This window comes from Eucalyptus grandis, chromosome 8 (assembly GCF_016545825.1).
Source record: "Eucalyptus grandis isolate ANBG69807.140 chromosome 8, ASM1654582v1, whole genome shotgun sequence".
NCBI classification, from domain to species: Eukaryota; Viridiplantae; Streptophyta; class Magnoliopsida; order Myrtales; family Myrtaceae; genus Eucalyptus; species Eucalyptus grandis.
The window spans coordinates 19,984,522-19,997,287 of NC_052619.1; the positions used below are offsets into that span (position 1 = coordinate 19,984,522).

The window sequence follows — 12,766 nt, forward strand, 5'->3', positions numbered from 1 at the left end:
CAATCAGATCGACACTTCCAAAAAGATGAAGATCACATTAGATTGAGCGAAACTTACCATCTCAGAATTATTGAGCATGAAGTATTGGCGTCATTGATTGGATGAAGAGAGGCGACAGAGGTGAGGTCTACGTGATGAGTTTCATAGCAACTTGGAAGACCATGGTCATTCAACAAGCATCCACTTAATTTTGTATTAATGCACTCCGCATCATGAATCACAAAAGAGAGGGAAAAAGAAAGCTCCTCAACTTCAACCATGTCGGTAGAATGATATGAAACCTGTATTTCATAATGATTCTGAATGTGAATCGAAGGAGCAGACGATCAAAAACATCTAGTAGGGACGGAAAAAAGGGAAAAGCAAAATGCATCAAGATTCATCATCTGTTTAACTTGAACTCTCTATCTGTATCTTTCTTTGCTGTAAATACTTCTTCTAAATTTATTTAGTCCCGAGAATGACCCAAATGTTAGCTTCTTCCTTGAGTTGAAGCTCCGACAGGCACTTTCTGCGGTAGAACAATAACAATCCCGTACATATTTGAAGAGCATTTCTCTGTAATATTCATCCTCTGTTTCACTTGAACTTTCTTCTTCCTCGGTGTCTATCCATTTGTCTTCTTCTGAGTCTCTTTCCTCCGAAGACCAATTTGTTTCATTCGGCTGAGAGAGCTTTTCTTTGTTACATTCATCATCTGTTTCACTTGAACTTTCGTCTTCCTCGGTGCCGAACCAAATGTCTTCTTCTGACTTTCTTTCCTCCAAAGACTGATTTGTTTCATTCGGCTGATGGTGTTGGGGCAAGATCTTCAGATCATCCTCCTCTTGCTCGTTTATAGCACGGAATCCCCACTTAATCAATTTTCCTCCTAATACATTGAGGTGAACTTGGAAATGGCTCTGATCGTCTGGCGGAAGCTTCTCTCCTAAAAGAAACGTGCTGCGTGAGAAATATTCAATCCACACAGTATCAGATTTCATCAAAGGAAACCGTCTTCTCACGCCATGGAACCCTTGGCCACCCATATGGATGTCGCATCTAACATCGGCTGCTTTTCCTTCCTTCAGGCCAAGAACAATACAGAGTGCTACTCCTAAGAACTTGTCATTCAGGTCACCGGGAACCATGAAAGATATGGAATTGTCTTTACAACGGAGAAACCATTCTGGCATCTCTCTTCCACTCAGGATAATGCTAACGATTCTCATCTTCGGGAGCTCCTGTTATACAAATAGTTCGCATATCAAGCATTCAAAGTTAGTGAGTGCATGAGAGAGAGAGAGAGAGAGTCTAACCTTGAGCGATAACAAATTAGCCGTATTTGCCCCTTCGCGGAATAATTCACGACATGAGTACAACTCAACCACACGGCAACTGGAGGAGAGACTCGACAAATCTAGGAACTCTCGTAGAGATCTGCAACCATTTGCCCATAGGACATGCACATTTGGCGGAAGTTGAGGAATCTTTTGTAGCTGTTTGCAGTTATGCACATCCAAGTGTTCCAAATCATCGTATTTGTCGATGCATGTTGGCAGATGAGTAAGCTTGTTTCCGGAAAGACTTAGGCCCCCCAATTTGGGAAAACAGGAAGGACTCTCGAGGAACTCTACTTCTGAGAGATTGCAGCCATTAAGATCTAGCCACTTTAATTTTTGGAATCCCGAATTGCCATTAGGATTAGTTGAATCCTCCAAGTTCTTTGGAAACATAACAAAATTGGAGCAACCTCCAAGATTCAGATTCTTGAGATTTTGCAATTTATAAACACTTGAGGGGAGCGTTGGGAGTCTTTTGCATTTTGCTAAATTTATTATCTTCACATAGAGAAGATTTTCAACTGATGCAGGCAATTCTTTGATAGCTGTCCAACCTAGATCAAGCTCTTCTAGATGTTCCATCTTTTCCGGTATATCAGAGAACTTCTCGAGTTTAGAGCAACCAAAGAGATCGAGGGTTTGAAGAGATTTTGCCTTTGAGTGTGTGAGGAAAGTTACTGAGGTTAGAGCAAAACTGTAGTGACAAAAATTTTAACTTGTTGTGACATGTGACGGATTGGTGAACCTCCACCAAGCTTTCGCACCCATCAAGATTCAACCTCTCCAGATTTGGAATTGATGAAAGTTCAGGAGCACTAACCAGGGACTTGCATTGACTGAAATTGATATACTTCAACCATATAAAATTCTGGAAAAGAAAAATATCAATACAATCATTAGGCTTTGAAAATATTTGTAGTTATAAAAAGGGAAAAGCTAGTTATCACTAGCGCTAACCTTAAATTTGCCGTCAAATTGTCTGATATGACTTTTTTGGATATCAAGTCCAACAAGTTTCTTTGGACCAAAGCCAAATTCTAGAAATGGGGCATTGGGCCATTTAAGCCATCTTAGGTTACTAGGGAGACGGATAGGACCTTCTGAAGAGATATGCACTTCAGGCAAGATGAGCATTCTCAAGTTCGTCATTTTTTCAAAAGCATCAGCCTTTATGGTTATCTCTTCAAGACTCAAAGTTCCCTCTTCTGGTGTGAGCAAGTCCAACACCATGGCCTCTATTGCTTCCGTTCCCTGTCCGTAATTGAGCAAATTCAGTTGTCATACAAAATTTCCACTGAGATTTATAATATACTGACCAAATCAAAGTAACATGAAAATGAGATATAACAATGTTTACATAAACAACTTTTACCTTATCTTCACATAGAATGTCCATAACATCTTCAAAAAGCCATAATCTGCTGTGTCGCCCAGGATTTTTAGGATAGTCCTGCATAACAATATTCTTACCCATCAATTGAACCAAATCATGCATTTGCAGGGTCCCATGCTCCTTTCTTATCAAGGACCTGTCAATGAGAGTTTCTATTCCTATAGTTGTCTCAAAGCCACAGCTGTTGAGAACTTTTTTGATGTATTTTATACTTTTTCTTTTAAAGAAACAAGCAATGTCGAGGAAAATCTCCTTCTCGTCATTCTCCAATCCATCGAAGCTTATCTTCAGAACTTGATTGATAACTCTGTCAGGACTCTTGGAGAGTTTACACAGCTCACTTTCCCATGCTGGTTCGTTTCTTCCACGTAAGAATGAACCCAACGCTTCGAGGGCTAATGGAAGGCCACTAGCGCAACGTAGTGCTCTATATATGAGATCCGTTCTTATTTCAGTTTTTTTGCTGTTTTGAAAGGCATGCCAAACAAAAAGGTCTAGTGCCTCATGGCTGTCTAAAGTTTTAACTGGATACACGCGATTCATGCAATGAGAAGAAGTAACCAAATGTTTATCCCTTGTTGTTATAAAGATTCTACTTCCTTTGCCAAACCAATTACCTCCTCCAGCTAATGCATTCGGTTGACACGAATGGTCAACATCATCAAGAACCAAGAGAACCTTCTTACAATAAAGTCTTTCCTTTATCAAACTAACTCCTTCAGCGACACTATGGACTGATGGATGTTTAGGAGGTAAGATTTGAGAAAGAAGTCTTTTTTGCAACTCAACTAGACTGCATTTGTTTGAAGTTTCTCTAACTCGCTCCAAAAATATAGATCCCTGAAAGTGTCTCTCAATAGCATTATATGTGGCTTTAGCAATCGTCGTCTTCCCTATACCTCCAGGTCCCCATATACCTATCATGAGAACATCATCACCATCCGACTCTTTTTGCGACAATGATATTAGTTCTTCAACTCGGGAATCTATCCCAACCAGATACTCAGCAACATGCAAGGGTGTTCGCTCTAGATGAATTGGTAATTCCTTTACGATGCTTTGTATGAGCTCTGCTTCATCTCTGATAAGCACTCAAAAGAAAGAGAAACATATTTTAGCATTTCAAAGCCATGGCAGGAATTCAAACTCTATCGTCATAAGGAAAATTAGATAACAAGATTAGCAACTAATAATACGAAAAGGAGCAACACATTAGGGTGAACCTGCGCCTGAAGACAAAATGACTCGGATATTATGGAATGCACGATTTATCTTAAACAAAAATTTCTCATCGTCCACACAGAAAGAATCGACTTCAAACAATCTGCTAGCTTGAAGTTTTGATATTCAACTACTGTGTCTACCGTCTTAGCACATCTCCGCATAGTACCTTCAGTTAAAAAGACCGATTTAACAATATCTATCAGTTTTTCAGCTGTAGGTTCTCTGCATACAATTTGACATATAACAAACAATCACCAGCTAACAATGGCAGAGCAGTGCGTCACATCAATTACTTACCCATCATTGCAAACCCAACCAGACAAGTTACCGGCATCGAAGAGAGCCTTCTTCCATGTCTCCACTGCCTTTGGATCCTTCTCAGAATCGGACTCATGCTTAGCCATAGCTCTCCCATAACCCTTTATTGCCCGTCTCACTTCTCTTGGTTCCACTTTGTAAAACACCAGCAACACAATCAGCTCCTTCTGTGCCTTGCACTCCATGATCTTAGCCAACTCTTCCAAACACCACCTTGAGGAATCGTAGTCCTTGGAGAAAATGATGATTGCGAGGCGCGATTCCTCAATCGCCCTCATAAGTGCCGGCGATATTTGCTCTCCTTTCCTGAGCTCCACGCTATCCACAAAAGTGTATATCCCTTTATGATTCAGAGCTGCATAGAGATCATGAAGGAAGTTGTTGCGGACGTCCGTGCCTCTGAAACTCACAAACACATGGTAATTCTTTTTGGAAGAGGCCATAGAGCAGGGAACTTGGGGACAAAAACAAGAAAGAGAGATTAAGAAGGCTGGCTCTGTGGACTCGATTCGGTTCAAGGATTGCGAAATATGATCAGTCTATCCCTTTGGATCTCACTCAAAATTTCAGGAGGCTAGAAAGAAGGCATAGAGGGATCTTCCCTTAATGGATCCCTTATATCTAGAATGTTGAAGCTTAAAAGGAGTAAGAGCACCGAAGAAAACACGTGACGGACGATGGCTTTTTGCCCCACAAAGACGCGTGAAGGCATACTTTAGACGAGGTGGAGCTTGTGTCGATGGAAGAGGAAACACCCTGCAGACTTTCAATAAGGGAATCTCTATGCAAACTGGTACGAAAAAAATGGCTTGAGAAACTCAAGAAGTTAGAGCGAGGGAAAATGAGCGGGAAGAAGGCGGGAAGATGATGCCCTCACTAAGGGACAATTTTGGGGTGAATTATTTGAATCAACTGTAGGAAGAATAAAAAGAAAGATGAAATATAAGCTGAAATGCAGAAGTAGATTCTCGGTAATTCTACCCCCTTTGCTGGACCCGCTGATCATACGGTCCGACTTTCATGGAAGTTGCACAAGGTATTTCGAAGAAAGATGGAATAGCAAGTGTAGAACCTTGACTGATATTAGTCACATTTACCGAGACAGCTTCTGCACTAAAGCACATATTTCACACCACCTAATCAAGCTCGTTAGACATATAATCATTAGAAGATGTAGTTGATGTATTAACCAAATCACTGCATATTATTTTTAATTTTGACTTGTGGGTAAATTACTCTTTTCAAAGGACTTTCTAGTTAGATATTTAGTTATTTTAAGGTGCATTGATATTTAGAATATTAACTTAAAACCTTAACAATAGAGAAGTCAATGAGTTTTTACAAATAGTTTCTCCTAAGTTGAAATAGATATATTACATATAATGTGGAGGAAACCTTAATGAACAAAAATAATGTCACCAAATAAGGAAATTCACATAATAAAAATAAGTAAAGTGTAATGATTAAAATAATTCGATCGATAAATACATAGAATTCAAGAGTCAAATTTACTTAATGGCAACGATAAAAAGGAACTATCAATAAGGGTGCATTTGATAATGTTTCTGTTCAAAAATTATTCTAGGGAACAGAAATAGAAAAATTATTTCTGTTCTAGGGCACAATTTTTTAACAAAAAACGCGTTTGGTAAACTTGTTCCTGGGATAAAAAAGGAATAGAAACATGTTTGGTAAATTTGTGTTCTTTTTTGTTTCTTTTAATTTTTTAATATTTTATTTTTCCTTTTTTTCTTTTTTTTTTTTTTTCTTCCCTTTGGCCGGTCGCCAACCTCGACCATGGTCGGTGATCGCCGACGAGGGGCCGGCGGCCTCGTTGGATCCGGGCGAGCTAGAGCTCGCCCAGCCAAGGCGAGGCCGAGCCTCACCAAGGGCCGGCAACACTCCGGCAAGATCACCGACCCTTGATGGCCGGTCGCCAGTCATGGCCGAGACTAGCCAAAGAAAAAAGAAGAAGAAAAGAAAAAGAAAAGAAAGAGAAGAAAAAAACGAGGAGATAGAAAATTTATTTCTCGAAGTGTTACGAAACAATAAACAAGTTTTTTTTTGTTTTTTATTTTTGTTCCAAATTTGTTCCCAGGAACAAAAAAATAGATTTTGAATAAAACCGCAAACAAACGCATTTCTGTTTTTTTTGTTCCCCGGAACAAAAAATAAGATTTGTGTTCATAAACAAAAAAATGAACACAAACAAACAGGGCCTAAATGACTATAAATTGCCAATGATGAGCCCGTGTAGATAGAAGGCGTCTTACCACATTCAATTTCTGACTTTAAGGTGTACCAATGATTTTGTCTCAAAATCCTTTTTTTTTTTTTAATGTAGTACTTATAGAAATTAAATGCTTGTTTTCTGCTGCGCTTCTCCTTGCAATTATCACTTGTGCATTGGGCAAAGAAAAAGCACCTTCTTCAGTCAGATTGATTGATACTTAATACGTTAATTGCTAAGTTCGAGTGACATAGGACAGATTTGAAGATCCGTTGGCATTATTAAAAGAAACAATCCACAATAAAGTCAAAATATGCAAGATCTAAGATTTTAAAGCGTCAAGGAGTAGAAAGCAAAATTCATTCCAATTTGAGATTGGTAGGCTTAAAAGTATCTAAACATTAAAACGCTATAACATTTTTTTAGTAAATATGTAATTATTATTAATAAGATGAAGTACTATTTGCACCAAAAAATGATCAGGTTATTGACATGAGGAGACATATGATTAGAGCATCAAATATCGTTAAGCACATGACCCATTGTCAACAGCTAAGTATCAATGTTGGTGAATATGATGATTGTCACCAATCGGTTGTCGATATATGACGACATGTGGTCGATGATGATTGATGAGGATGTTCACTAACAACATTGATAAACTATGAGGGTATTGGAGGAAAGTTGAATGCATGAGGAGCATCAAGATATAATTACAAGTTCAAAGCCACTAGAGAACTGAGCAACTGAGATGGTGGAACAACTAGCACTTGTTTGCAAAGGAGCAACTGTTCGACAACAAGATCATGGCCTCGAGAGAACATTGTGATGTGAACCGTTGCAAAAGGATCGTTCTACGAAGGCCCAGATGGTGCGAATTGCAAACCTCGACCTCCAATCAAACTTGTGATTGGCAATCTCGGTATGAACGTGACCTGTTGATGAACACGTGTCAACCAACCAACGTTATAGACGCCACGAGCGAAAGAATTTGCTATCTCGCTCGGTAAGTCGAATTGACCGCTACAAGAGAATCTTGATTAGGTCAAGTCCTCAAAAGAACAGTAAAAGAGAACCTCTCAATTCTTTTCATAAAAAATAAAATATATCTGTCTCCAAAGAAATTTGGCAAATCCTTTATATAGGCTGCCACATAAACCCTAAAATCTAATGCGTCATATTCTAGAATATTCCTATTCTAAAATATTCTTAAACAAGAATATATATAAATTGACTTGGTCAATTATTTGGTGACCAGATAATTAAATTGCACCAAGATTTCCAAGATTCTTCAAGATTTAATCCAAGGTCATCTTCATGCCAAAGATCACGAACCATGACACCAACAGCTTGCTTGAATTATTTGGCCCGCGCTCGAGTAATCGAACCAATATGAATAGATAATGGATCCCTAGCATCTCCTCCTCGATATGGCTCGATGTCCACATCATTCCCTCCCCCATGCAAAGGATTTGTCCTCAAATCACCACTGACATCGAAAAGAGTCAAGTCAGAAACATTCAATGTGGCACTAATGTCATACTTACTTGGAAGATCAAGCTTGTAAGCATTATTGTTAACTCTTTCCAAAACCATGAATGGTCCATCCCCTCGTGGTAATAACTTAGAATGTCGCTACTCAGGAAATCTCTCTTTGCGCATATGAACCCAAACTCAATCGCCGGATTCAAACACCACTTCCTTGCGCCCTTTGTTGGCTTGCCTTGCATATTGCTCAGTCTTGCGCTCAATATTTATGCGCGTCTTCTCATGCGATGTCTTGACAAATTCAGCTTTCTTTGCTCCATCTAAATCCACATGCTCATCAATAGGTAAAGGGGTTAAATCTAACAGAGTTAATGGATTAAAACCATAGACAACTTCAAATGGTGTACATTTAGTAGCATAATGCATGCTCCTATTATATGCAAATTCAAAATGTGGTAGACAATCTTCCCAAGATTTTATGTTCTTTTTAATAATAGCACGCAACAATACCCCTAAAGTTCTATTAACTACCTCGGTTTGATCATCGGTCTGTGAATGATAAGTAGTAGAAAATAATAACCGTGTTCCTAGTTATTTCCATAATGTTTTCCAAAAGTAGCTAAGAAATTTAGAATCTCGATCTGAAACAATCGATGTAAGCATGCCATGCAAACATACAACCTCCTTAAAGAACAAATTAGCAACATGAGATGCATCATCAGTTTTATGACAAGGTATAAAATGAGCCATCTTTGAAAACTGATCAACAACCACATAAATAGAATCTCTACCATACTTAGACCTAGGCAATCCTAACACAAAATTCATAGAAATATCAATCCAAGGATGCGTTGGAATAGGTAATGGTGTATACAAGCCATGCGGTTTAGTTGTAGACTTCGATTGCTTACAAGCAATGTATCTCTCACAAATACGTGTGACATCTTTCTTCATATGTGGCCAATAAAAATGTTCATGTTGATATAGCTAGTATAAGTACCTAGAGAGGGTGAATATGTGTAAAAACAATTTCTCGAAATAAAAGAGCAATATTAGGCAGACAATAGAAAGGAAGTTCTCCTTTAGTTAACAAAACGAATTATGATCAAAGTAAAGCAGAGAGTAGATAAGAGAAAATTGAACACAAGGTTTATAGTAGTTCAGCTTATTCCAAGCCTACGTCCACTCTTCCGCACTGACAGCCCACCGGCTGGATTTCACTATGAATAAAAGAGATGTTACAGCAATGCTTTCCCTTGATTCCACAGTGTAGATACTCTACCATACTTCCTTAAGGTATCTCAAAATATAGACTCTCTTTTGCGTACAAGATTTCGCTCAGTAAATGAATTGACTAAGAACAAGGAGCTTCAGACTTTGGAATTCTTCTATCGTGCACCCTCTCAAACAACTGGAACGTCTTCCTTATATACTCATTTATGCCATCATACCCGTTGGCACTTACCAAAGGAATTCTTCCAATCTTCCCGTTGGATAGAATCAATTAGGAAGATCATTCGAGCTATTAAAGGAACATGTCGATAGCCCATCAATCATGCTCGCCTATACAATCAGGATTTCGGTTTCCATAAGTAGAACCTTCCAAGTATACTTCGCCAATCATCGGATCCTTAATCAATCTTGATTCGAATAAAGGAATCTGTTATGTCATATCCAGTCAAGAGATCTTCTCCAGTCGATAAGGTCAAATCCTTAATGAAACACACAGTTCTGGATAACCTTTATTCAATGGATTAGAAACTGTCAATGAGAATAGATTTTGAGTCTTGAGTCTAGTAATCTGGAGGTCTTCAGACTTTAAATAGTAGAGTTTACAAATCTTCAGACTAGACTGATGGAAACGTTTTGTCGCCTTCAAAATATTCTAGAAATATTTCTCCAACAATCTCCCCCTTTTTGATGGTGACAAAACTTTCCTGCAGATTTGAATAACTTTAACCTGCAAAACATTACTCAAGCAAATATGGATATCTCATAAAGATTAATGGCTTAATGATAACACTAGAATCTGCAACCACAGAAAATAGGTTAGTCTTGCATGAGAGTAAAGCCATTCATAAGATATCAATAGTACTTAATATAAGCAGTCAAATCCAAATCCAAATTCAGTCCATATCTAGACACACGAGTCAAGTCAAACATTAAAACAAACTAAAAGTTCAACAAGTTTAAGTTCAAAGTTTTCAAATCTCGCATTTCTCCCCCTTTTTGTCATCATAAAAAAAGTTTGAGATTGAAATAGAGTCAAGATTGCTTGGGAACACGAACAAGCTGAAAATCTCCCATTAACCGGACGATGCCTTCCAGCTTTTTCAATTCTTCCTTCAGTTGAGCCACCTCTTCACCCTTAGTAGTTGCTTGAATTTGAAGAGCAATGGCTTGGATCTGATCATTCAAGGAAACTGAAGAAGCTTGTCCTACATTCTGCAAGTTCTGAACTTCGCATCCCAAAACATATATCTGACCCCGCATTTCCAAGAGAACATCAAGAATTCTGCGAAAATCTGCTGAATTATCGCCAAGCATCGCTTCGCACGATCAGATGGAGTAAAAGCAGACGATGGCAAATCAGCATAGTCACGCAGATTTGGCGATGAAGCATCATGTCCTTACTTAGGAAATTGAGAGGCATGGATGTCCTCTGGATCTGCTGGAGAGCGGCTGACTCCTTCACTGGTAGTAGATATGAGGACATTCCTCTTTTCTCACTATCTCCCCCTGTTTCCATGCCTTTAGGTGAAGAAGAGTGTTCCTCATGTTCTCCTTCCTCTTGATTTCCTCTTTCTTCTTCTTCTTCTTCTTCTTCTTCAAACCTTTCCTCCTCTGCGTTTCTTTCTTCAGCTTCTCTCTCCTCTGTTTCTTTCTCCTCTGCTTCTTTCTCATCTGCTTCTTTCTCCTATCATTCCATTGATTCTGGAACAGAACGACTTAGGTTCTTCAACGCCATAGCAGAAAGGTGATGTCATCCTCATCATCTTCATCCTTAATGATGAGAGCTCTTCTCTTTTTGGATGGAGCAACCATGGGCTTCTTCCCTTTCCTTTTTGCTGCCGAAGAGACTTGATGAGGCTCGGCAGGGGTTGTCCCTTGAATTTCTCCAACGCCTTGTTAAGTTCCTTCAGACGCATTTTGGACACCATTTTCAGTCCTACCACCATTTTATCACACGATCGAACATAGAGAATTTGTGGAGGCTGAACATTCAAATGTCTGAATAACTTTGACACAAGAGCTAGATAAGGAAGTTGACCCTTGTCCTTCACCACTGCTCTATACATGTGGAACAAAATAGTGTGAGGAAGAGAAAACTTTTTCCCAGCATTGATGGCGTACAACAACTTTGCCTCTGAGTTTAAAACATCAGTCTTGGAAGTAGATTTCAATCTGAGGCAATTAATCACAATCTTGTGAAGCAGAATGTTGAACGCACGCATCCTTGAGTAGGAAATCCTTCCCACTATCCTTCTATCCTTAACAAGTTCCAATGTGGCACGAGCAATAGAGACATTAATAGGTTGATATCTCTCTCTCTCTCTCTCTCTCAACCCCAATCACATCAGCCAGCATATCTACATCCACCACAAAGTCCTGATCTTGGACACTAAAAGAGATTCTATTCGCATTCAAGAAACTAAGATTCGAATAGAAATATGCAGTTAGTTCAGCATAGACTTCTGTAGTATCAGAACAAAACTGTTCAAGTTGAAGAAGACTGAACTTTTCCCTCAAATTAACATTCACAGCATCAAGAAAATCAAAGTCCACACTCCTAGGGTTTATCACCCCACGCTTCAACAATTTGGAGTATAGATTCTTCTGTTCTTTCAATTGAAACAAGTCTGTCCTTTTTCCTCGGATTTTTGCCGCAACACCCATTCTCGGTTGAAATTGACTGAATAACTTGTCATCATCATTCCCATCTATCGGATTCACTCCTCCAACACACGGATCACTTGGGATATTTGCAAGGGTTTCTTCTGCCAACCCCTTAGGAGCAATTCCCAAACGCTCCATATTTCGCAAAAAGATGTACTCTTCACATACCCCTTGTCCTTAAGAAACTCATCGATGTAGTTCAATGGAGTACCGGTCCTCTTTAAAGCACGGTAAAGCTTATAAATAAAAGAGGGCTTTTGAATTCTTACAGGATCTGCGCCTTGTCGCGACCAATTTTTCGGGTGTGAACCACTTAGGGTTTGGCTAATTGATTGTTAAGTCTAGACTTAACTCGGGCTCTCCCAAGCCTATACCAATTCGCGACTTAGGTTCAAGTTTATAACATGCAAATGATTTTTCAATTAGGAGTCGCCACTAATCTATTTTTGGTGGGTCGATTAGAAACCCAAGTAAAGTAACGGGAGATTCACTTTATTTCTACGAACCAGAGACTATGGGTACGGGGACTTGGTTACACTAGATTTCTCTAATGCCCTTTCGATACCTTTATTTTTATTTTGAAAAATGTTTGGCAAGCATTTTGGATTGATTTTAAATTTATTTCCCTAACATGTGAGGCGATCATGCGGGTGCGCAATCCATCAATTTAACACCCAATAAAGCAAATAGAAAATGCAGGACTTACCTCGTAGCAACGAAAGCATCTGCAATATTAATTTAAAATCCACATCAACAACCTTGGATATGGTTTCTAATTAACGCGCAAATTCTCTCTTCTTCTTTTTTTTGTTTTCACTTATTTAATGAAAATTATGCAATATGCGATGCAATATTAACTAAATAACCTAACTCTAATGACATGTAACTTCTAGT

The 12,766-nt window shown here is 38.8% G+C and overlaps 1 protein-coding gene across 1 annotated transcript; it reads right to left on the reverse strand.

The window, feature by feature from the left end:
* Nucleotides 1-228: 228 nt before the first annotated feature.
* Nucleotides 229-4,941, reverse strand: LOC104416528 (disease resistance protein RUN1). The gene is given in 6 exon segments (XM_039299714.1): nucleotides 229-1,223; nucleotides 1,299-1,904; nucleotides 1,939-2,190; nucleotides 2,280-2,544; nucleotides 2,546-3,796; nucleotides 4,237-4,941. Coding segments are annotated over 6 exon segments (3,657 nt in total). The 5' UTR covers nucleotides 4,701-4,941; the 3' UTR covers nucleotides 229-404.
* Between the last annotated feature and the right edge of the window lie 7,825 nt (nucleotides 4,942-12,766).